The following is a 27086-nucleotide window of genomic DNA, read 5'->3' as shown; positions in this document are numbered from 1 at the left end:
CTGCAGCCCTTGCACAGCTGAACTATACAGTTAGTTCGCTTTTTTGATTGTCTTCAATAAATAAGACTGCAGAAAAATTATACATTAACCACAGGACAGTGTCACCTTTCAGGGAATGATGCATTAACTGGAGAATCTTTGCAAAAGGTTCATCTCTAAAGGAGGGAAGTAACATATACAATGTTGAAAAAAAATTTGCTCAGCCCAGGACAAGGGATATTTTCTCACATCATTCCAGTCTTGAATGTTCATCACCTGTCTCCAGTTCAACTTTAGCTCCTTCTTCATAGATTCTGCATTACTCACAGTATAACCAACTGCAAGGCAAACAACGTCAAACCCTGGAGCCATTCCAGCTGTCAGAGGGTGGGAAGGCTGACTTCTTCCACTACACTGATATGGGTGGGGTCTTTGCCCCATATTTTCATTCAAGCATATATTGAATTGAATATACATATTGAATATGTATATGCATATATGAATATCTGAATATATAATATACAATATAAAACTGAACATTTTCATTCAAAATGTGTGCCTTTTTCACAGAATAGTATGTCTGCACCTTTATTCCAATCAGTGTTTTACAGTTCCCTGGGAAGCCCATGCTAAAACTGTGAAACCCACCCCCTCCCCCAAAGAAATTATTTTAAAAAACCAATATGCATCCAAAATCTTTCAAGTTCATTTGTATTTTTTTCATGTACAAGATCAAAGAAAAAATTAAAAAAAAAAACCAAAATAGAATCAAACCCAGGATACAACAGTTTGATCTGATTGCCTCTGATACAATCTATTGCAAGGTAGTAAAAACTAAGAACAAATGCTCACACGTCATATAAAAAAAATGAAAAAAGTAAATAAAATAGTTAAAGAACTAGCACGTACATGGATGTATGTATTAGGAAACAAGTTTATTTGGACAACCACCCATATTTTTCTGTAATTAAAATATACATTTAAATCCTTTCCTTCCCCCAAACAGCATTTGTTGTCAAAAAGTCAAACCCAATCCCTCCCCAAGTTACGTTCTAACAGTATTACCAGAATACAAACTGTAATTAACAATGTCCCATTACATCTGTATCATCAAGACTTACATATGCCCCCTCAGGGATGGTCACAGCAAAATTGTCCAGCTGGCACACTGGTAGTATTTATATGACAAGTAGACAGTGTACAATTTAGTACAGTAAATGCTCAAAACCTGAAATAGTACAGTGAAATATTGTCAGCAATAAGTTTATTTTCATATTACATATGCTTTGAATACTGAAAAGTTCTGCCATAAGCCTGTTTAAAGCCAGAAACTTTTTTAAAAAGATAACTTCGAAAACCAGATTTTATTGTCATTACATTTCATCTGATACATCCTCTCCATAACAAAAATTAAAAGCTGACAGTGTAAAGAACCACTTTTAATTTAATCATTATTTGTTTCATGACTGAGTAAAGTAGATCTAATCCAAGAGATTCTGGCAGCTGTTTCACCCTGAAGTGTTGCTCTGAAAACACCCTCCTGTTTCAGATCTGTTGCTGGTTTACTATGAAGGTAACATGGAAACACAGTTTATGATTGCTTTACCCTTTTAAGGTCTTTGCACCAAAAGACTCAATCAAGACACTCAACCAGAAACACAAATAAAAAAGGAATCAAGCTTGCAGCTTCACAATTCTGATAAATACCTGATGTGATTTCACTAAAAGTTGCATTAGTTTTCCGGGTACGAAGAACAGCCTTTGGCTGACAGCAATGCATGTGGCTGGGCAGGAATCAGCAGTAGCTAACTGACAGCAGCTGCAAGCCCAATCTTCTGACAAACTTACATGTTCAATGGTGCAGAGTTACTAGCAAATGAACAAACTGCATTCTCTAAACATAACATGTTGATGCGCACTGTCACCTGGATCACACCAGCACTCACATCCACAGCTGCTGAGGGATCATTCCAGCACCAATGGCTGTTGGCTCCTTATGCCAATTGAGCAGTGTTGGTGACCTGGCCTTGCAGGTTGGCCAGAAAATCTCCAATTCTTCACCAACATCAGTCATGGCACTAAAGAACAAAGCCTTAGGACCATCTGTTTTTCATTCAGGCTGACAACCTGAATAAATCTTCAAAAGAGAGAGATTAAACCTAATTACAGTAATATTGATCAGCCCTGCCCGGTCCCCTGTTTATTGAAAAGAAATTTATGCTATCTCAACAGTTAGCAAAACTAGCAAAAATAGTTTAAAAAAAAACCAACAACACTAACAACCCCTTGAGAGAATAGAAGAAACACAATGCCCATTCTGCAATTAAATTCTGTGCAGACACAACTCTGCTGTTACATCCCTTCTTCTATAAAAAAAAACCCAAAAAACATTTTTAAAAAGCTACTTTTCACTATGTAATAAAACTTCACAACCGTAGGCCTTTGCCTAACATCTATTTTTTCAAAATTTCAGTGTGTGTGCTTTTTATTTTCCATCCTGTGACACCATGTACACTTAGCAGTTCATCATGAACATGGTCATTTACTATATTGAGTGCTTCTGTTATGTTTTTCACTGAACACTGGAGATTCATTTGCTATTTATCCCTGCCTGCAGCCATCCTTCACAGCAAGGATCTACATTTACTACCTCATCATTTGTCTTCCAAACCTACTCTGTATTCCCACCACTTCATCTCTGACCTTTTCACCTACCTTCACCCAACCAGAGGGAAAAAAAGTCTTTAGGGGGTCAATACTCTGATGCATCAGTAAGATCTTGTTAAGTGTTATCAGACCTGGCAAACACACATTTACACTTAGTGCTACATCTCTTCTTCTCTTTACATAACCTGGATTAAGCTTAGAGAATAGTTATAATGCCTTTCATAAAAATACCTATTTTTCAATGTAAAATGCTTAAATCCATTAATTATAAATAAGATAATTTCAAAATATTTAAGAATTTTCAGGACTTCATCTGCATTTCAGGGGAAACTGCAGGCTTAACATCCTTGATGCCTTCTCAGTCCCAAACCTCTGATAAGGAAGTTTTGTAGGATATGTAACAGGTAAAAACACACAGCACATGCCCCATGTCGTGTGCACCAATTATGGTAAGTGAAAGACATAAAAACTAAGCAGCTTTACCAGGTAAGTCGCAATGCTGCTTTAGCAGTGCCCTGATAAAGTTTCTGGGTTTTTTTCATGTATACGACTACATGTATTTTGACATTGTCAGTTAAAAACATTACTGAAAACAGTATTAGGAAGGTTTTTCCCCCTAGGTATGAGATTAACAAGTTGTGCCACATTTTCCAGAACTGATTTTAAAAGAGTATTTTTGCACTTAAGATTCTTGCCACAGATTTTTTTATATATAAAAAATTGCTTGTTCATGTGTTAAAGTTACAAAACTGCAGTGCTTAATATAACAAACTAAAAAATATCTAAGAATTTTTAAAAAATGCTTGTTTATAATACATTACTTTGCTTTTAAAACACAACAGTCAGTACCAGCCTGGTTTATTTTGTAACAATATTGTAGTGTAAAAATGTTGCTAAACAATTCTGGTACTTTGAGATTGGAAGTAATTATTTTCTGAAAACTATACAGTAATATACTTAAAAAAAGAAACTGCTATAGTATTGTTTGTGCCTTTAAAATATATCATGGAAATTATTATGCTTGATATGGATCAGACTTAAACTGTATTCCATACAGAACAGTTAGTTACTAAGAACTAAAAAAGATTTTAAGGCTTAAGTAAGTTGATAAAAAAAAGCTTCTGATACTATTGTCATAAACATAATAATAAAACTGCTCTCATGTCCAGACGCTTTGCACCTTTTTTGAACCAAGTGACCCAGTAGTTAGCTTTTCTGATTCACAAAGGGTCTGTGGTATCAATCAGTACCCAGGAGATCAGTCAGGGATGTCCTAAAAGTGAAGCATTTCTGCCTGGTTTGAAAAGGTAAAAAAGTACACAGATGCATAAAGTAGTGTGGGTTTTTTTAAAGAAATATATATGCATGTATTTTATATTTAAATTAGTATCAATCAAATCCAGACAGATATTAAAATGACCATAAAGATGATGTAACAAAAGTCAATAAGGCAGTATGTTGTATCTCTTGAGGATATTCAGATATTCTGTGTCTATCTCAAGAGGAAAAAGAAATCTGCATTGCACTGTAGGCCCAATAAGCATTGCTTGATTACAGCCAGGTAAGGAAGGGCTCATTTTTGTTAAGTACTGACTCCACGTCGTTGAGAATAGGGATCAAGTCTTCTGACTCTAGAGTCCCAAGATCAACATTTGTCCCTGGAAGACAGTCGAGGAAATCAGGGAAACGTGTTTGTTGTGGATTTATATTCATTGTTGTCTGTGTTATACTTTCTCCTAGGAAAAGTAAAGAAGAACTTTTGAAGTACCAAACTCTTCCTGTGGGTAATTTAAAACAACAGAACTGACATAAAAATTCTGATTCCCCCTTTCCCATGAGCACTTGTGAGCACTCCTATTCATGACAAATGTCATCTAAAAACTGTATTTAGGTGCAGAGTACATGTTCTTCTAAGAATACATTTCACATCCTTGCTTTGATCTCAAAAGCACAAAAGGTCCTTTCCAGCAGTGCTCAAAGCACCCCTCTCTGGCCTTCCACTTGGGAAGCAGGACAGTTTCAAGTTTGTTTCCTGCTCTGCTCAGGAGGCAGCAAAGGACCCTCATGTATGCCTCCATCCTGATCTCTGCATCAGGGGCAATGCTGTCCATAGGAAATAACTGAAAAAAGTGCTTTACAGATACTTAGTTCTGTTAATTACTCTTTTTTTCCCCCCCATAAATTAATAGTAACAAGCATGAATGCCTTTAATAGATAAACCTTTCACTCTCTGCATAAATCTGAATTTCTGATGACTTCAAAAGGAAGTTTAGGTGAGGAAGTGCTGAGAATTTCACTCTCCGAAAAAAACCTTGATTTCCTAGTAATTTATTTCAGTATTTTAAATACCATGAGGACACCAACATAAAATAAACACATATCAAAATGTACATTAGCTAAATACATTCTGTTTGAAGGCAAATCCAACTTTGCCACTCTAAGAGACTTACAAACAAGACTGATTTCCCAGAGTTAGAAAATGCAGTGACTTGTACACGTAACCCAAGACCAGCCTTTTACTCCCCTTACCTTGGACAATGGTATGAAAACAGAAATTAAGGCTCACATTTTCCAGGTTTTACTTATTCTGTTTAGTATCAGTCTGAGGTAAAAGGGCAGAATCTGGATCTATGTTAAAGCTGAGAGCCTTCTGGGTACTAAGCACCTTTCAGGCATTTTCTCCCACAGTCTCAGTCTGTTCTCTTGCATAGGAAAGCCAGAGATTATCATTCAGGTATGCAGTGATAAAACAATACTAGTCATAATACAAAGTTATTAACTGGACTATAGTTTAAGCTAAATCAGAGTATTCTACCTGTATCCATCTCATCTACGTTGCTGAGGAAATCTTCAGGTGTCGTTGGTATACTGTAGCATCCTAATCCCAAGCCACTGTCTGTACTCTGTTCCCTAGAGTGGTATGGCCCACTACAAATTGAAACATGAACAAGACTCAGTAAAGATGCTCTGACAGACACAGTTCCTGAGCACAGTGTTGGAAGAGAGCACAGTAGGTTACATATTAAAAATATATAATGAGTCATTAAGCCTCATTCTCAACTGTTGGCCACTGATCAGCCAACATCATATTTGGGTCACACCCGCCCAAATAACAAAGCAACTGAAGTGAGGCCACTCTTTAATTTTGAAATACACACATGCATATATAACTCTCTAGCTGAAGTCAGCTCTGACAGCCTAAAAAATTGCGTGTATTTATACTTAGGTAATGTACCTATTCTACCTAGTCTTCTGCATACACTAACAACAGAAGTTAAACCACCTGTTACAATTTATTGCTTTTGCTAAGACTCCTTCTTGACGCATAAACTGAAAGATTTCAGGTCAGCCACTCAGCCATAGCTCCTGTTCACAGTTAAGTAAACAAAAGAAGACGATATAGGGACTATTTTAGAGAGACAGCTGTAACAGTCTAGAGAAGGCAACAGAAGCAATTGCCTAATGAAGAAGAATGAACTTGCCTGTTCAAGAAAGGATCAGATCCATTATTTGTAACAGGCCTCATGTCCTGTGTCATGGCAGGAGTGTTCACAGCTGTCTGAACTGGGACCATGTTTTCTGAGTCCATAGGAAGTTGTCTGCATAGAGCAGCTTCCTGAAAAGACAAATAAATATATGGGAAGGGTTATTCCAACAGCTCAGAAATATTGTGGTCTTGTAACAAGTGAACACGTAACATATACACAGAAAGAAAGTAATTCTGAGTGATGTCACTGATGAGTATTTGTTTACACTGATATGAAGAAAATCATGATGTAGACAGACAGTGTCTCTCATACCCACCTGTGCTAGCTTAAAGCACCACAGAATCTGGCTGTCAGTTGTACCATGTCTGGAAGCCAGTCCTGTAGTTCAGCAACCATAAAGTACTTAACGTGTTACAAGAAAACCACTGGAACCAAGACTGTGACTCAATAATCTTTAGAATGAACACTCTGCCTAATAATAAGCATTTGCCTAATGATCTATCTCATCTGCTATCTGCAGGATGACAAACAAGCAATCAGAGCCAAAGGAAACTTATTTCGTAACTCTTCCTGAAAGATAAATTCTTCCAGCATTATCTCTGCGACACACCCATGACATCTAGTGGTACAGAGTTCTATACAGAGGTTGTATATCCAACGGGATGTTCCAAAAAAAAATCCTAAAACCTTAAAATAATAAAGCTGTATCTGTTTTTAACATCATTTACTCAACGTATTTTTTTTAAATGAAAGAAGCAAAGTAAGTATTTCATTTAAATCCTAGTAGAAAACTTTTCTCCTCTGAATCAATCATTCAGTCTCCCTAGTACAGAAAGGATTAACAGGTTTTCAAGGCTAAAATATGATGTTTTACTATGTTTTCAATTAATTTTTTTCATTGAGGAGGAGTGGTCTGGTCTCTGTGAATAATGTAACATATATTGGTGCCCATTAATACCATGTTTCCTTTATAATAAAATTATCAATATATTCATTGATAAATTATAATTTACATTAGATGGTGTCATTATTTAGAAAGCGTTAAGAACAAACAGTCTTAAGATTCTTAATGTATGATAGTTATGTTTATGATTAAATTTGTCAAGTGACTATTTTAATGGTGACATTTCTATTTAGAACTTAATCACCTGGAGTCTGTGAAAATGTACAAACCTCAGGGAGCAGGAAGGTGTCTTTTTTAACTGCCTACATGCAGATATTTTCAGTACTTTTTAAAAATATAAGAATGACATCTACAGCCACATGAGGTTTAGACAGGCCTTCCAAAGCAAAACACTTGTAAGCTGAAAAGCCTCCAGCACCCTAAAGAAAAACTCACACTACCAGTTACATAATCTAACTTCCTGTCTCTTCTTTGTTGCAAGAAACACCATATTTATTACAGAGTTAGTTGATCTACTCTCCCTTGGGGAATGGCACGTCACCTCCCATGTCTTTATTTCAACATATTCCATGTTGCTTGTAATATTAACTCCATGTGTACTTTTAAAATGTGGAACAACAAACTCTTGCACACTGGAGTCAGGTTTGGCTGGGGAAGAGTACTGGCTCCACCATACATGACATATGTTCTTCTGCTGTAGGTCATTTGTTCAGAAGTCACACTGCAATTTTAGTACTGCTACAGATGTCAGATTCCTTTGCTCCTTTGACATTATTACAGCAATGGTCAGTAGTAATGGATCACCTACACAATGCCCAAAGCTGTATGATACCCTCTTATGCCCTGCTCTCTATTCTAAGCATGACTACAAGGTTTTTAAGAAGAATATTTGTGAATCTCCTACCCTAGGATAAAAGTCTGGCAAAAAATACCAGAGCTGTCCTGCAGCCCTGTGAGCGGCAGTATTACAGGCTCAGCCATGCCAGTGAGCTCTCAGTCTTTGAATGCAGGAGGGTCCCTCCCCTTTGGCCAGCAGAGACCATCTCTGGCATTCAGCTAACAAAGGACTAAATGCCCTTAATGATCTGCTTGGCACTATGACATACAGAAACCCAAAGAAGATTTTCAAAATAAGTAACAAAATAAACTAAAAAACCCCACAGTATTCTGATATCACAAAGTCATGTCAAAAACTTCATCATGTGGTTATCTTCAAAACACTTTAAAAGCTTAACAGCATTGCAGTGAGTTGAATGATTCACTGCCTCAGAACACAGTTCTGATATAAACCCTTATTTAGCTATGTATGCCAGACAAGCCCAGAAATTTATTGTCACATTTCCTGGACCTCTCCTTGGCAGAACTGATCTGAGCTCCATCCTTAGTTGCCAAACCCTCATTTCCAGCTGGGGGAGATGAGCGAGAGCATTTTTATAGGGGGTTTACAATGGTAGCTGCAATTCCTCTTCTGCCAGTCCTCATACTTAGGGCGGAAAGCAAGAGATGAAGACATTGGCCGTGTCACCAGTAAATCACATCCTGGGCCAGTCTATGCAGTGGAAGGAGCACAGCAGGGCATTTTTCTGTTCAGGTTGTAGCAGCCCAGTGAAGGCCTACCCTGTGAGGACAAAACAGGGGTAAGTGTTCCTCTACGGATTCTTCAGCCTCTTCTGAGCCCCTGTAACTTTCTGCAGATGATTTATGCAGTAGGATCCCCTGGACCAGAGAGAAGCCTCTGAGAAGTGTTGCCTTTTTGGGACTATTTGTACCCTTCCAAATACAGTGCATAACGGCCCTGGTGCACACAGAGAAGTGCTGGGGCACCTTCCCTGCAGGACCTTTCAGAGATTTTTGACTGACATTACCTCTACTGACTTCCATTTCCAAGAAGCTCTTAAGCAGCAAGCAGATTCTCTCTTTTTCCTTTGGAAAGCTGGTAAAACCAAATTAGTATAAAAGAACATTAACTCTTTATAGAATGACAAAACTGAGCAAGGAAACCTTTAAATAGACGCTATCATACTGGTTTTCTGAAATGCTGCCCTTCTTGCATGTACTCAGTCTAGAGTTCTAGGGTTTTAGCAACTACATGAAGAGGAGGACAAAGAAGGAAAGAAATTCCCTAAGCCAAGAGCTTCCCGAGCTATGACCTCTTCCTGGCTGGGCATGCTGCTCCACCCCAGCAGCTGCTGCCAAGAATGGCTGTGGGGAGCCAGCAGCTGCTACTGGGCTGAAAGGTTTGTGACCCTCCAAAGAATCCCTCCCCTCTCACTCAAACACTCTGCACCTCCTCACAGCTGCTAGCAGCAGCGTACACCCTTACTCAGCATTTTTCCCTTATACAGATTACACTAGAAAAGCAAAAACAGATACAGAGGGTCAGGACAGGAGTAACTGAGTAACTGTACTCAGACACTGATGACCTGAGGGGTTCATTGAGTCCTCAGCTGCTAGGGTTCAGGATACTGAGGTTACTGGAAGGAAGTTCACAACATTCTGTTAGGAAGGAGAGATTTTGCATCTTGCTTTCCTCTCTAAGACTTACACCAGTTCTAAAAACTTTACTAATGCAAAGTGATGCTGTACTGCTTCATGCAATGTGGAGCTTCAACAGACACCATAGGGGAAGGGTGGTACTGGGCACAGTAAGCAGAAGTCTTGATTGAGTACGGCACAGCTGCAGGGTGCTGTAAATGTACAGGTTTCAAAGTCAGCGAAGCAGGAAAACCAGCCCTTGTGTTAATGGCACAACTGTTTTGAAGCCTGATTTGCTCATCTTGAATCAAGAATAGAGCCAAGGAGAGTAAAAATAGCTAAACATGTTGTTAGCATAATGACAATAATGACTAAGCTTGTACCAGATATCCTCACTCTGTTCTCACACCCACCTCTATCATGAGCTCCTGATGGTAAAGGAGAAGCTATACAAAAGACTTGAGACCACTGCCCATGTCAGAGACCACCACCTTAATCTTGTGAAAGTTGCCATTTTTAAAGGCACTTAGAACTGCCAACTGCAGCATTTGCAAGGCCACAAATAATGATATGTTTCTTGATAAAGTGTACTTCTTTCATGCTGTTTCTGAGAGAAACAGGTTATTTTGTTTTTCACTAAGGAATCCGATTAATACGCCATGCAAACACAACATCACCAGTGGACTTGTCTGTAACAGATGAAACACAATTCTTAAAACTTTGTACAATATGAGTCATTATATACAGCTGAAACTTAAGAAATAGAAGAATAAGCAAAACACCCACAAATAACCAACTCTGGAAAGTCTTCAGATCAGAGGTATTCATATAAGATGTGAATGTCATTTTATTTTAACTAAAAGGCAAAGGGTGCAAATTAAGAGAGTTGGGATTGGAGTCAAGAACAACTTCATATGTTCTGCCTTTATCTTCAGTGAAGTATGAATATGGTCTCCTATGCAAACCAAGTTAAACTGCGAATGAATCGGTGTTAGTTGCCCTAATTGCTTATGGATAGACACAGAACAGAATCTGGCCCTTACATGACTATTAAAAAAAGATGTCAGGTCTGTAACTTCTGACTGATGGCCATTCCATGTTCTGGTCAGTGCTAGTTTCAAGAAAAAAAATGAAATTATCTATTCATATTAGCTTTTTGGTTACCCTTCTGTAAAACCATAGTTAGTCCTGACATGAAGTAAGAGCTACTAATTGTACGTGTTAAAAATTTGGATGCATTCAACTAAAAGCTCTTGAACAAAGTAAGAGTATCTTTGGTGTTACCTGTCGCAGTAACTCCTCCTGACGCATCCGAATTCGCTCCCTCTCCATCTGGATTCTCTGGAGCCTCAGCTTCTGCTGCTGCTGCTGCGTGGTCAATGAGCTGGGCAGGGTCAGCAGTGCAGGGGGCTGCGGGGGGCGGCTCTGCTGCGGCAGGGCTATGTTGGGGGGCAGCTGGGGCTGGGCATTCATGACTGTGGGAAAGACAAGAACTCATGGCACCTTGGGTAGGACTGTATTTTCAGATAACAGAGGGCCCAGGACACATGCTGCGCACTTACAGGGCTGCATTATTAGAATTACTATACTTCAAATGATTGAGAGAACTACTCCATCTGGCAAGATCTGCACTAGCAATTGCTTAATAAATGATTTTTCGTGTTCCGAGTGTATGAAACAAGAATACTTACAATACAACAAGTATTTATATTTATCCTGGTATGTTTAAATATTTACCTAATGAACAAGTAAAAAACATGAAACGTTTTTTTAATTGAAAATTCCTAAAAATGTACGCCTATAACAGGCAGTTAGCCAGTAAGACTATTTCAACTTAACATTTTCTTTATTGACAGATTTAAATCAATTATGGTAAGAATAATCACCAGAAGCAATTTCCAACTAACAGCTGAAACCTTTTCTGTTAGGATATTCAGATTTGGAAATGACCCATTAATCCCCCACCATTGGCAGGATATTCACAAGGTTGACAGGGGAAGAACTCCATAGATGGCAGGGTTAGAAACAGGACCTTTAGTAAGTAAATCTGAGTTATACCCAGCTAAACCAGGTAAACCCCTTCACTTGCTGACAGAAGGCTGTTGCTGAGCAAGTTAATACTGCTTAGATGTTAATGTTACTTAAATCAGCATCACCTTTTCTGATCAAATTCAGAAACTATAAATCAGAGCAGAATTCTCTGTGTAATGGACATTTTTATTCATAGAATTGCTGTGAAAGAAATTCTAAGTCTGTGTAGCTCTGTGTGTGTCACTCTGGTGCCAACATGTCACAAAGCTAATAGAATGCCCTGTCACCTCAGACAGCAGGTATCACTTGGCCACGGAAACAGAGCCATCCATTCCCTCTAGAACTGTTTCACTCCTAGTACTAGGCTTGGGAAAAAGAGGAGGAAAATGAGACGAGAGGGGAAACTGCATAGCCTCTGTTGGTACCTCCTTTTAACTTTTGAGTAAAATGTATCAGCTCTCAGCAAGGCAACTCAAAAGCTGTCATAAACTGCAGAGGGAACCACTCCTTCTTTTCCTTCCCTATCTTCACATTTCCAGTAAAAACAGACACAGTACCTAAAGCCAGTCTGGATTACAAGTGGGAGCCATGTACTGCTTTAAAAATTAATTGTCATTTTTGCAAGGATTCTTTCACAAAAGGGGCAACAGACTAATTAACAGAGCTCTTACCTTTTAACAAGAACACCTCAGATACTAAGAAAAAGAGAGAGAGTATTTTTCTGTTCAAAGGACTAAGATTTTTATCTTCCTTATTATCTTGTCATCCTTGTTCTTACCATATGAGAACTACATCTCAACACAGTTCTGTGTTTCAAAGACCTGAACATGTTTATGCTGTGCCCATGTCTGACCCTTGGAGATTACAGCACATGTGGTTGGGGGGCAGCTGGGGCTGGGCACTCATGACTGTGGGAAAGACAAGAACTCACGGCACCACGTAAGAAATGGGTTGATTTTGCAGCTTGGATCAAATGTATGATACCCATACAATTCAAAATACTGAACTTCACACACTCCTGCCAGTTCCAAGTTAAAATTTTTATGCTAGCCAGTTTTCTGTCAGATGAGGTACTGTGTTTTTCTGCACCTGCAGTAACACTGGCACATAGACATTCAGCCAGCATAAACTTTGTCCTGCTGCGTTTGAAAGAAATATTCACATGTGCTCATGTCAGCTCTGAATTAAATTTTTCCTCTGCATGATCCAGTATCACACAGGTCCAGTATACAGAGACTGTGGAACCATATGACAGTGCAACTGTGTGATATTTCAGCTTCAGTGGCAAATCCAGCTCAAAAAATAATCCAAGTTAAAAGCAGTCCTGCAGTAATACAACCTTTCCAAGGAGTCAGTGTATGTTTGGTCCACAAACAGTTGTATCCACACAAATGTCATCAGACTTCCACGTGAAACCAGAATGACACCATCCACCATATCTTCCACACTCAGCTGCTTACTCCTGCCCACATGCTGCCCCCTTTACTGACCTGGCAAAAGCATTTTTGTGGCCACACAACAAACTGAAACACAAAAAGAATATATTTCTGGCTAGATCAGTTCCCAGCAAAAATAAATGTGCAGCCATGAAACTGGTTATATGCAAGATGGGAAAATAAGCTGTTTACAGGAAAGACAGGCTACAGCCAGCACTCGGCAGTAACTTTTCAGTCGTAAAACCCCAGAAAGGTTACCAAGTGCAGTGCTGGGAGGAGAAAAGCAGGAATGAGAATTGGGTGCAGAAATCAAATTGATTTTATAATGGGAAAACAATATATAGAACCACATTTTAAGATGCAGTGAGTCTAGTCTTAGCCACATTAAAACACGTAAGAAATATTCTAAGTACAATTACATAAATCATATCAGTGTAAACCTGGTTTTAAATTGCCAAAACCATAAGTGCTCAGGAATTTAACTCTTTCTCATCTGCATAAGCATGTGCTTACATTTTTGGCATGTCAATGAATAGAAAACCATGCTAAGAATGGCTGAATGACCATGACAATATAGGACATTCTCCGCAAGAAAACTGTTTTCATCTAAGCAGCAAATAATACAACCAGGAGAAGTTAAGTAAAGAATAATAGCCTGCACGGTGTGTCTGGGGTGCATTCAGGATTAGGGCCTGAATTGCAGGACTATTTGTCATGGCTATTTATTACCTTTGCTATATAAAATACTCCCTTCTTCTTCATGTTGTATCACAGCTGAAATTATACATGCAAGAAGGGAAAGAACAAGAAATAGGCAAATATGGAGGAATACTTCTCTCCCCACAATAACCCTCCAAGTCATTTCTTCTCATGGGGATGGACAGAATATTTTGGTTCAATGAACTCTATACCTTGGAGTAAATTACTTTTCCTTCAAGCAATATTCTCCAGTGTTACATACCATCAAGGAACTACTGGAAACTCCATACAATGAGTGGAGTCAGCATTCCCATGCCTTGACATTAGGACTATAGAAATTACATCAGACTGAATCTCCTACAAGTCAAGTATGCCATAAGTATGTGATCATACTTCTAAGAAACAACAAAAACCCATTCTGCTCCCAAAGCAGGTATTTATATCATCTGGGTTAGCTAAAGCTATGTTAGGCACAGTTTTGCAAGTTTGAGTCACATTTTTCTCCAGAATATACTGCTTCAAGGAAACATTCAGGTAGCTCTCCATTCAGTTTGAATGCTTTCATAACAGCCCGAACAGGAGAGACTCAGAAACACCAAGTACAGAGGAGTCATGTATCTGTGCTTTCAGCCAAGAACAGATAGTTTTGTTGAGGTATCAGAATATTTATAAAGTCTAACTTAAAATGGAACATTAAATTGATATGGCAATAAAATTTTTTATTAATATAATTCAAAACCAGTCTATAAATACAAAGATGCTAAGGCCCAGAGTTTGATCCTACAAAATGCATAAAAGCATCATTTCACTTGAATTATTCTTGAGTGCCATCACAACAGTGTCCCATATGCAAATTCAGGACATATATGGTCTATTTTGTGAATCCAAATCTTTTTGGACACGTGCATGCATGCATCCATAAAATGCACACTAAGTTAATCTGACATAGCTCACAACAAATACTAACTGAAAATAAAACCAGTATAAAACGCAAGACTATTAGGTGATTCTTTTTTTGTATCAATTACAGAAAGAAACCAAAACCTGGGGTATTCTGCAGCACTTCCCACAACAACTGCTGCAATCAACTGCTCTAAGAATATATCCTAAAGTCAAAATGGTACATGTGCAGTAATAAAATAGCTGAATCTGGGAAATTGAATTACTAGCTGGAGTAATTAAATCATAGCAGAGTTGCAAATACTCTTTTGCACTGGTTCCACTGAATGGCATTGAAATTATGATGAGCAAGCCTTCAGTTAATGTGTTAAGTGTAGGGCTTTCTTACACCAGCAGTTCACACATGATGGCATGATGAACATGTCCTCTGCAAAACAGCCTACCCAAATGGTGCCTCAGCCTCAGACATTTGAATAGTACTGCCCATCACCCTCCTGGGGGCTTCTGGAGCCTGGGCCATATGACATGCAGCAAATCATTTCTTGTTTGAAACTCCCACAGGACCATGAGAACAAGGACATGCCAAGCACAGAGATGAAGTGCTGACCCTCCACCCTCGGCCAACTGCCACCCTGAGTCACTGCCACGTTCCTCAGGACAGCTCTTGGCCTATGTTAGGTGATTTGGGCACTAAAAAGCCTCTATACGGTTTGTGCACCAGCAAATACCCACAGACAGTAGATAAACCCTTTGTTTGTGTCACATTGCCCTGCTTGCTCAGCTCTCCCCACTCTGCAGGACACCACTGACCTACTGCGTCATGCCAACAGCAACTCCTGAGCTGGAGGCTGTGTCTCAACATGCACACATGCTGGCCCGCAACTGGGGTGTCACACTAACTGACACATCTCCCAGGACAAGAGAGGGGTGCGGAGTGTGCTCCTTGAGGAGGCAGAGTATGGGAGAAAAGCTCAAAGACCTGCTGCCTGCAGAGGCACCACTGCTGCAGCTGGGCTGGACCACGCTCTGCAAATACAGAATCACCAATGCGAAGGTCTCACTCTGTACATAGGATTGAGCACAGAAGATAAATAAGAGAAAGGAGTGGAAAGATTTTATTACCTCAGTGGGAAAAGTGAACAAAAATGAATAGGACGGTATTACTGGGAATAATCCCCAAAAGTAATACAGATGGAGTAGATACATTACAGAGAAAGTAAGCCCCCAATTCAAGACAGAAAACATGCACAGAAAGGAACACCTTGGCTCTCAGGAAATATTGTTTCTCATAATAAACTGATAATAAAATGTCTGCAAGCATCAGAGATGATCTAACTGAAACATCCAGAAAAATTGAAACAGTAATAGCCAGTCATGCTAGAAACCATACTTGTGCACGCAAAGTATACTTGTATACTATAGAAACTATACAAGTGCATTGGCTCCAGTTAAAGGAGCTGTGAATTCAGAAAGGGACAAGCTGACCGAGAACACAGCCTGGCGACCACAGGAAGGGTGGTGAAAATTTTCAGATTGTACACAACAGTCAAAGGCTATGAAGGACAGAACGACATTAAAACCTTTGGTGACACAAGGCTATGAATGACAGAACCACCTTAAAATCTTTGGAGACACAAAACCCTCGGACATCTCATAGTTTTTGTTGATATCCGGCATTTTCAAGAAGAATTTTGCAACCGCACAGGAAAGCCCAGCACTTCTGATATTAAGCAATCCAAGGACACCGTGCAGACTTCTGACTTACCAAGACAAATTTCTTCCCATTTATGGTGCTAAGAATAGCATCCAGCACTGATATCCTCCAGACAAGCCAGGAGTGAAATACAGTGAATTTTCAACATTTTAACTCTATGGTTTGTTCAGGACCCAGGTTAAACTTATTACTGACGCAGATCAGGCTTAGCTGCATGGACCAGGGGTGAATTAGTCCTGGACTATCTCCAGGGCCAGTCTGCATCTAAGGGCAGCTTTATTACCTGTAGGTGGTGCAAAGCCCACACTAATAAATCCTTCTGGACCTTGTGGAAGGCATGCAGGCAGATCCAAACCATCTTTGCAACTTGCTTCCAGAATCAGGTGTTCTACAGAGCACAGCACAGATTGATGCCAATGTGTAATCCCACGGGAGGTTTAGATTGGTGATTAGGAAAAATTTCTTGGCCAAAAGGTTTGTCCAGCTCTGGCACAGGCTGCTCAGGACAGTAGTAGGGTCCTCATCCCCTGAGAGATTTAAAAGCTGTGTGGTTGTGGCACTTGAGGACATGGGTCAGTGGTGGCCTTGGCAGTGCTGGGTTAATGGTTAGACTCGATCTTTGAGGGCTTTTCCAACCCAAATGATTCAATGATTCTGATTCTATCAGACCTGGGCTAGATCTTCATACAATTTCATATGCAACACTAAAGGTAGTGTCAGGTAGGTTTTGTCCTGCAACCCTAACTACTTAGGCAAACCCCAGCATCCAGGCAGAACACCAGTCTTTTCAAAAGAAGAGTGGCAAAGTATGATGATACAGTTGTTACAGGACTAAGACTTCTTACTGCTTTAGCAATTTTCACTGTGTCAGTTTTTCAAACAACAAGAAAAAAAAATTGGAGTAAACTGAGTTGCTTTGCTTAAGGGTAAAGCTACAATAATATGTATAGAGAAAACAGAAAAATATTGTATCTGGAATACTTTTAAGCATGCCTGATAGGTCTGATATTGTCTAGACTTCAAATTAATAGTGTATCTTTAAATACATAGGTAGAATAGAAAGAATCCCAACAATGGACAAATTACCTTTGTACATAAGGTTAGTTTGTGAAAAATATTTTACTTAAGTGCTTTTCCTGGAACTGCTCAACTGAACCAGAACTGAACCCAAGCAGTAAAAGTGGGTTGGTATACAGCTGGTAACTCCTTGTCACTAAAGGTATGAACAAGGCCAGTGAAAGGAAAGTCCTGCATCAGCCCTAGTGAGCAACTTAATGACATTCTACAAATCTCTGTTCCTTGTGATACAGTCATATGGCATATCTGTTGTGCTATCTATGGGGTTTTAGTAATGTCTGCTTTAATTTATATTTCACTTTTGAATTTGTATTTGAATGGTATGAGAAACATAATACAGTCTGTATTAAAAAAGAAAAACCTGCAGTTCACATTCCAGCTAGACTGCCCAACACAGACCCTACTCTCAGTACACTGATACCATCAGACACACCAGGGACCCTTGACAGCTTCTCTCAGCCAGAGCTCTGTGGAGCCTGGGACCATGGGGCTGGTTTTGAGAGGTTAAAAAGTTGCTAAGGACAAATAAATGGTCTTCAGTAAGCTTCAATTCACTAGGCAAGGTCTGGGACTCCAGTATAATATTTCCGAAGTTCTGCAAAGAAAAAGATATTCAAAAGCCCAAATCTACCACTCTGTGGTAAAGGAGACTGTGTCTAACATAAGAGGAGAAAAGTATTCATCATTACAGCAGACAGACCCAGGGTGGCCTTGAATTCAGTTCTCTTGGGGAAAACCAAATTCATTTTGCAAAAGGAAGTCTTTTCAATAAACAGCCATCACACAATTATCCAGCCCAAATGAAATCAAGTAAAAATATGGAGCTAAGTTCCAAACCTGAATTACATGACCACAGTTTCACTGCAGTCCATGAAATTGCAACTATTTAGTTTACATCTCAAGTTAGACCTATGTAGTTTTCTTTTTCCAGTTAGATGAAAAATAAAAGCATTTTATTGTTTTTGTTTGCTTTTAAATTAATAATGATATTCTAGTGAATTAGGTTTTCTGACATTGTAGGAGACCTTTCTGTTGATGACTTTGCTGGATATATACTAAGCAAGGATTATTTTGTGGACAAGAGACACTGCAAGTTGCAGAAGCCAAAACATGCAAGTGTCAATCATTTTTGACATATGCATTTAACTGATTGCACCAACTTTTTAAGTGTCAGAAGTGTCTGGATGCAACTGTGGATATTTCTGCTCTGTTTATAGGCAGCCCAGACCCAAATTCAGATGAACTAGCCAGTGCCAGGTCTCATGCAACACAGTCTGGTGAAAAAAAAAGGTGTACAAAGGTTAAAAAAAAAAAAATTAACCCAGCCATACTACAGTTCTGATTTAGTCATGACACTGCAAAGAAGAAAAGACTGGGCTCCTCTCCTTTTCTCTCTCCACTTCAGCCAACAAAGAATTGCTTGTTTCATTTATTTCCCAGAAAGAAGCATTAGCCTTCCAACAAGGTCAGCAAAAAATGCTGCTTTTCAGTTCTGGTGCATTTTGTTCCAAAAATCTGTAAAGTATTAAAGCAAAAAGTTGCACTATCCCAGTGCATAGAGACTCCTTTATTCAGATTTCTGAGCTGAAAATAGCTATATAGAGATTTCTCAACAGTTTCAACTGTTAACGTCTGTGATACTCACATTTAACTAATCTTTCCCGTCTTCGATGATTTAAGATTAAAAAAACCCATACAAACAACCTGCAGGTGCAACATCAAAGCTATGATTTAGCAGAAAGTTATTTAAAAGATTAGAGCTTTACTTTGCAAGCACTTTTAACAATAAGTTATCAGTATCAACAATATAAGTATCATTAACAACAAATGACGATGGGGGCTGCTTGAGTAGAGAGCTTTAATGCTAATGACTAGTTACTGATGACTGCTAGATTTAAAATATTTAATAAATTATTTTTACTTTTGCATTTCATTCACTTTGAAACTATGGAAATGACCCTCCACTCTTGCACCGGCATATGTTTGGATTACTAACCTTAACGGGAAATGCTTACACCAACAGGAACGTCTTTGTGTCAAAATTAAAAATGAGTAGAATTTGAAAAAATGCCAACATCTCTCTCAAACACATCAACCTTTAACATTTCAGATTTACTAGATGGTCAGTTGCTGGTTTAAAGGTGTGTGTCCTTTGACACAACTGGATTTAATTTACCTGATACTGAAGGTAACTCCTATTAGACTCTGGACCTATTAACCACTGTCCTTACACATAAATAAATTACTCCATTTGAAATCTGCCTGATAAATCACCTGTGAGAGGTTTTAATTGCAAACAACAAAAACTCCCTCATTCTTTCAAGAGCTGCATCACAAAACTCTCATTCCCACAGAGTGTGCAAGTCCTCTACAATGCTTTCAGCTCTCCTCTAAGTAACGATCAGAAGCACTGACCACAAATGAATTATATTTGGTTCTTTCAGGATATCCAGTAATTAAAAATGACCTGGAACAGGAAGCCTTTCCACCATGCAGGTGGTATGAGGGTATGGACAACACAGAGGGAAAAACATGTTCCTCTCAGTGTCACACATTTCTAGCCAAATTTCCAGCCAATACGAACTAAGACTTGAAAAATCTAGATCTCTTCATGGACATTAGTGAACACTAAAATACATATCATCTGGTTTTGAACACTTTGGGAGTTTCTATGTTCTTATCTCCAGAGACTCACTTTGACATAGTTACCAAAACTGCCTCTTATCATCCTTAAACAATAGTAGCTACACCTCTTTTATCATGGCAGGATATGGAAACTTTGGTTCATGTGTTTATTGTTCCTAGATAGGATTTTTGGCATTGTTTTATTGATTGGATTTCCTGGCTGGTTAAAAAAAATGAAAGCAGAGGTAAAGTGCTATAATTCCCAGCTGTCCAGACCCATTTGAAATACCATTAGCAATACAGCTGAAAGCTAAACTTCTTATATTCTGGATGATTTTCTATTGAACAACAAGTTGTCAGTGTCAGAGGCTCTTCACAATAAAAAATTCTAATGTGTAATACCCAATGTCCTTCATCTTAGAGAACCAGTGAATTAATAGTGAAAGCCATCCTGCTTGTATCACTTGGGTCATGCCTGCCTGTGGGTCTTGACAGAGTACCTTCTAAGGTAAGCCTCTCTTCTTCAGAAGGGAAAAGCAAAAATTAAATAGTTCTTCACCTGGAGTTTGATACAAGAAGTTAATGTGGTTGAACTCTCAGGATCAATGCATACACTGACACTAAACAAACTAACTTCAGGCTTTCCGCTGTCTTCTGCCTGAACTGCTTGATTTATAAAATGGAGATAAATATTACCAGCTTCTGCCAGAGATGACCCATGTTATTTTTCTTATACTCTGTATTTACACATAATCTGGATGAGCTTTGGTGGCTTCAGTTAGACCATTTTTAACCACAGTTAGATAAATTGAAAGCCCCTATCGACACCCAAACAAACTCAGAGGCATTTCACAAAGCGGCAGTTCCCAAAACTCTCAGACCAGCAAACTCTGGGCACTGCTTAAACACACATTTCAGTCACTCACATGGGACATAGAGTAACTGTGCCTTGCAGCGTGCAACAGCTATTTGCTCCAAGGCCTAAATTCCACATCCAACTGTGCCACAGGGTGGGCCAGAAGTCTTCTGAGGTTTTTTGCAGATAGTATGTTTTTTTTGTATGAGCTTTTTAAGGAAATCACATATAAATTCAAGCTAACTTTATACAGAAAACGTAAATACTATTAGAGGGGTTCATTATGGCAAAGTAAGTTGCAAACTGTTAAATTTGGAAAATATTTAAATGAAGACCAGATTGTGCTTACCCACTGGATGAAGAGTACAGTCACAAAAGAAATCTCTTTAAAACAGTTTGAAGGGAGAAGGATGGAAATAACAATGGTTTTGAGTGTTGCATAACGTAGAATAGAGAAAGACTACAAAACAAGTAGCATTTAATTAAAAAAAAGTTGCGAAAGAAATTCCTGTAAGGATCTAATTTTTCCTCTACATCTTGCTACACATAGCTCAAAATCATCCTCCACAATCTTTTTACACCAGGGAATGCCATGAAGGCAGAAAGGCGTGTGTAGCTCAGATTCAGGCACCCCTGCAGGAGGTCTTTGATCAGGCAGCAGTGTGACCCTTAGCTTGGTGCACTGCAACTGCTCTCTCCTTCCTCTCAGGCACAAGGGGTCCCTGCAGATTGGTCTCCTTGTTCAGGGACCCAGGCCTGACAACTAAAACAAGGATTTGGAGTAACTCCTTCTTTCACATATGGCCCTTCATTCTACTGCATTAAATGATTGGCAAGAGATAGTTAATACCTTATCCATCAGCTGGAAAAGACTCTGTTTTAGAACGGGCAGAAAATTAGGATCTGTGCAGGATCAGCATCACAGTAAATGAAGTTTTTGAAGTCCTTACAAAGACACAAGAAATACACTGTTTTCTGCTTGTCTTCAGTCTGAGGCTGATAATTTTTCCTTTTGCTTCCAACAACAAAACATACAACAAAAACATTGTATTAATGCTGCCCTTTCCTTAGTATATACATCTACAAATCATCTTAGAAGAATAACGATGGTAAAATGTTAAGAAAAAACATAGTGAACAAGTCTGAATATATGCTAACCTGCAAGACTATGCTTTCAATCTATGTGACAAATTTCCCTTTTCATTCATGAAATGTCACTGAATTTAATGGTGGTGTGTAAATGAGCACAGAAGCTTGCTAGTATATACTACTTTTCTGTAAATTTAACAAGATGCATCAAAGGAAAAAACACCTTCCGATGCCTTTGTTCTATAACATTTAAAAGGTAGTGCTTTAAATATAAGTGTGAAAACTAATACTAATGAAGTGTTCACTTATAGCTCATAAATAGGCAACATAAAACCACAGTAAAGAAAAGGTAGAAAAATACAGCAGATTTTTAAAAGTATGACTACTAACTTCAACCAACTTTCACTATATGCTTTTGCATGCCTCCAGCACAGGCATACTATGATTTGGTATCACTTAGTCACACTCTGTGCTTTGATAAAACGTTTGTAGTGCCTTAGTGCAATTTCCAGCAAATATTGCTGAAAGAAGTTTATAAACCAAAGAAACAAGCCATACAAAACAAACCATATTTTCCTCCTCTTCATAAGAAGTACAACAAGGAAAACATATTTTAGTAACTGGAAGTGCAGATCAGTGTGCAGACCTGAAATACTTATATCCTTTTCTTTCAAGTGGCACATCTTCAAAAGAAAAACTTCTTTTAATTCCTACAGTACGAAAAAATAGAATATGCTAAGGCAAAAGACGGATGCACAGACTTCATTTGCTGCAAAGTCACAAAATTAGGGCCAGAAGAGTGGTATCGCTGGGTATCTAGTTCCTGGTTCTCCTCTGATGTCTGTGAGATGTCGACACAATCACTTCTGGCTCCGAGGTCTGACTGCCAGGCCAGCACTGCTCACTGCAGCAGACCCAGGAATGCGGGTGTTAGCAGTTACACTGCTGGCAGAACAGAGGAGCAGAAAGGCCCTTCCTTTTGGCTACGGCAATTTAAAAATAGAAACATTCTACTTTAGTACTGGAAACGACAGTCAGATGTATTTTAAACTGCCACGTGAAGTATTCAGAGGCTGCAGTGTTCTGTTCAGATTACTGCAATCTTTCTGTGTAATTTCTCTATGTGTATATACATGCATATACACACAGTTTCTAGATTAAATCTTATAAGTTATAATTTTTAATAGAATAGTGTTACACTTAGTGTGTCTTTGAAAGCCACCAAAATGCGAAAAAGCTGACCAAGACATATTGATGGAATGTTTTCTGGATTAAATAAATACAGACACAGTGTAGATTTTTACATACTGCTTCTAGTGGGAAATTCAATCACACATCTGAACCACTACACCAAGAACTGCATAAACACCTACCAAAAAGTAGAACCTCATCATATATGTATATATATACGAAGACTACTGAATGAAATACAGACTGTATTTAATGGGATGGATTTTGAAGTCTGTGGAAATACACTTACTGGGCACCTGAAGTACCTTCAAGAACAGACTCTTCATTAGATACAGACTTTTATTTCTAATCCTTTGAATCTCAAGAAAGACCCTCCTCTAAAATTCAGTGTACATTAGTTTACATCCAGGATTTGGCTTTCATTCACTTCCACTAATAAACTGAGGGGAAAAGTGCTCTGTACACTGTCGTGATTTATGGCACAGCTATTTTTTAACTAGGGACAATGTAACAGATGTTAACATAAGCGGAGGAGGTGGTATGAACAAAAACCCTGCTGTCCTATTCTTACCTCTTGGCCATTCCAGCACTGCTATAAACAGACTGACCCACACGCAGCTGTGGTTTGAAGCCACAGCAGAGCAACTGTTAGTTTTACCACACGCTATGACACTGCAGATAGTCCAACCTTTCAGATTTTATTCAAGTTTCTTTTGCAGACATCCATTCTCACATTATGATTTGCTACTTCCCACTAAGTCACGTAACATAACCAACACTCTTACTGCATATATGCAAGCAAGGCAGTTGTTGAGAGAAAGGTAGAAAAAAGAACTGAAGTTAATTACCTCAGAGGTCAGCCTAGGTGTTTCTTATAAATTTAAGACAAAAGTAAATATTGCACTACTTCTACTGGTGACCATTAGCAGACAAATGTTCAGCATTTTCTTGGCATGTGAAGAGACAGCACTCATAAACCACCATGCAAGTGAATAATCAAGACATCATGAGATCAACTTACCAAAAATTAACCAGAACAAGAATCTGCTATGTGTTTTTAAGTCTGCCTTTTTGACATAGTTTTGTGATCTTGAGGCTGTAAGCTTACCTGTTCTCATCTTCTTGAGTGGTAGAAAATTTAAAGCTCCAGGAGTGAAATATTAGGGATTATTTATAATTCTCAATTACACATGAAAATGTTTTCTTCCATTCACAAATTTTCTTTAAAATTTTCAGAGTTTTCATGGCTTTATTTTCATTAAGGCTTAAATCTGGCAATATCAGATTGATGTAAGTTGACAATTAAATTTACACTTGAAGTGCTAAACAGGAACAGCAAGGGAACCACACCAATTATAAGAAATTTTTAGGTAATTCATACTGCAAAGCAGGCTTTTTAGTATTTTGCAAGCTGCTTCCAGTGCAGAACCTCACTACGCAAAAGCCCTATCACCATAAATAAACTAACAAGCAAACCAGCTACACCTTCTGACCTGAAGAAACACAGGGCTAACTGTGGACAGGTTATCCAACAGCTTGGACATGATATGGGGGGCTTCTGGGGTTTTATACCACTTCCGAACAGAAAAGCACAGACAGAATTAATTTTTCTAGGTCTAACACTACATCAAAAAACCACAGAGGCTCTAAAATAGAACATGAGATGTTAGAACTTCACCTCAAACTGTACAAATTCACTTGCTGCCACGTCCACAAAAAATTAAGTAAATGAAGGGGAGAACATACTGTTAAGGTCTGATAGCAGAATCAGAGCTACCTTCTTGAACCAAAAATTACTTAGACAAACAAATCAGAAGGTGTCTCTCTGATCTCTTTTGTGTTTTCACCGGAGAGTTTTCACCAGAGTACTCACTGAGATTTGGCTGAGACGTTGCCATGGACCGCTGCGGTGTGGACGCGGCTGGAGGATGGTGGCTAACATGATTCAGCGGCTGGTTCATAGGTTTTCGAGGATCTTGCCATGTTGTAATTTTTTCTATGTGACTGAGAAAGAAAAGATACAAGCTCAACACAAAATACCTGGTATATTATATAAACAGTTAAAATAATGTCATGAAAGTCCTATTTATTTTTCTTATTCCACATGTCTGTCCTTGTCATCTCACCCTCACCCACGTGAAATCATCTATCATCTGGTTGTTTACTTCTGATCTTCTGCCCCTGCTGTTCTAACTTCTTTTGCTCTACTGTTGAATGACTTTTACTTGAACAATTGTTAAATACTACTGTCAAGTTAAAAACCTGTAATACACACTCATCTTCAGATTATTTAATTGTCTGAAAGTTGTTTACTCTTGTCCTATCAGTCTTTTTCTACATACTCAATATATGGCCATTCCTCGCTCAGCAATAGTCATTTTGCTCAGTGTTGAAAACACAAGTCTTTGTCTTGCCAAACCCAACTGCTTTGTTGCTTTCCATGCTATGAAAACTAGTCTTTCTATACGTCCCCAAGAATAACAGCATATATTCCCACTACCAAACCAGGCAGATTACATCCACATGACTCACACGTTATCACCAAGTTCTCTGTAAAGGCATTAAGAGTTTTTATTGCAACGTAGTTAACAACATACCTACCATTTCAGTATGCAAACTCTCACGTACATGTATTACCCTGAAAACAGTGGAGTTGTGCATAAATCCACATAAATTTTACAGTGAGATAAACAATGATCACTGTAAAATATTTTTGGCCACAGGATTCAGTGGTGAAAGAGCTGTGGTTTTGTTGCAACTGAAAGTTTACACTGAAATGCACCTGTTTTGTAAGAAACTTAATAGGACAAGCATTTTAGGGATGAGCAGGTACTTCTATTTGAAGCAAGAAATGAAAAAGGAACTATGTTAAAGCAATCAATAGTCTGGTGTCTATCAAGGGATTGCCTGGCTCCAAGCCCAATCAACTAACCAGGTTCCCGTCTGTACTTGAGTGGGTTCTCCTCTACTAGTGTTTTGGTACAAAGAGGTAAGTCTTTAAGAAGAATACATCAAGAAGCATAAAAATTTTAAGATTCTGTGTCTGGAAAACCATTTTGATCCAACTCTCATACAAGAACCATCTAAAATCTTTACTGAGCTCCACCTTGAACTTGTCATTGCTTTTGCTGACACTAGTGGCATGGCCACCACTGCTGTCACCCTCCACACCCAGCTGATCACCAGACCTATTTCACAACCAAGTTTCAATCTATTTTGTGATATACATCTCAGGTATTACCGAAAATAGTGTAAATTACAAGAAGAGAAAAAGGAAAAGAACCTAGACCATTTTTTAAAGAGTAGAAAAATGTGATGTCTTTATGTAGTCTGTAGCCATTTTCTTTTCCTAATATTTTCCATTTAATGTACAATTCCCAAACTGAAAATCACACTTTCACATGAATGTTACTCAGCCTCAAGCTGCTGAGTCACTTCCTTTCTTCACAGCTTCTAGAGTATTTGTTTATTATTCACAAAGAAATCACTCACCATTGCTTCTGCCTAGAATTAAAACACTTTATTCTCCCCTCATTATAAATCTTTATTACATTTTAGCTTTTCTTCTCTTTACTCTTACATTTCAAGTATAAGAATCCTTGCATACAGTGCATGAAGTCAAAGAGCCTCAAACTTTAACAATATCTTGCCTCATCTATAATATTGAAATAGAACTATGTAGGTATGTAAGGAACTTTTATGACTTGCTTTTGCAAGATTCTTATTTGAGGCATATTCAAACATACAACAAAGCAGCCCCAAAATCCATACTAAAATTCTCACTTTCAAGTTTTTCATAAGCAATTTTTGCATCTCTTATTATTATAAATCCTAATATCAGAGCAGGCCATTTCTCAACAAGGTCTTCATTCATAAACAAGCAAAACAGGAAAGCAGAGATGTCAATTTTAGCTCCTATTTCTCCACCACAGGTGAGACTGATGGGGGACTCCAT

General features: G+C 38.5%; 1 protein-coding gene across 1 annotated transcript; it reads right to left on the bottom strand.

The window, feature by feature from the left end:
- Positions 1 to 895: 895 nt before the first annotated feature.
- On the bottom strand, positions 896 to 27086 carry WWTR1 (WW domain containing transcription regulator 1). Its single transcript, XM_017734419.1, has 7 exons — positions 26915 to 27086; positions 26081 to 26126; positions 25005 to 25171; positions 10798 to 10988; positions 6129 to 6262; positions 5462 to 5574; positions 896 to 4382 (listed from the first exon to the last, which is right to left on the bottom strand). Exons 1-7 carry the CDS (start codon positions 27084 to 27086, stop codon positions 4198 to 4200), a joined length of 1008 nt encoding a protein of 335 aa, XP_017589908.1. The 3' UTR covers positions 896 to 4197.

Source organism: Corvus brachyrhynchos, unplaced genomic scaffold (assembly GCF_000691975.1).
Source record: "Corvus brachyrhynchos isolate BGI_N302 unplaced genomic scaffold, ASM69197v1 scaffold544, whole genome shotgun sequence".
In the NCBI taxonomy this organism is placed as follows: Eukaryota; Metazoa; Chordata; class Aves; order Passeriformes; family Corvidae; genus Corvus; species Corvus brachyrhynchos.
The sequence above is the reverse complement of the archived record's forward strand: the minus strand, read 5'-3'. Positions and strand labels throughout refer to the sequence as shown.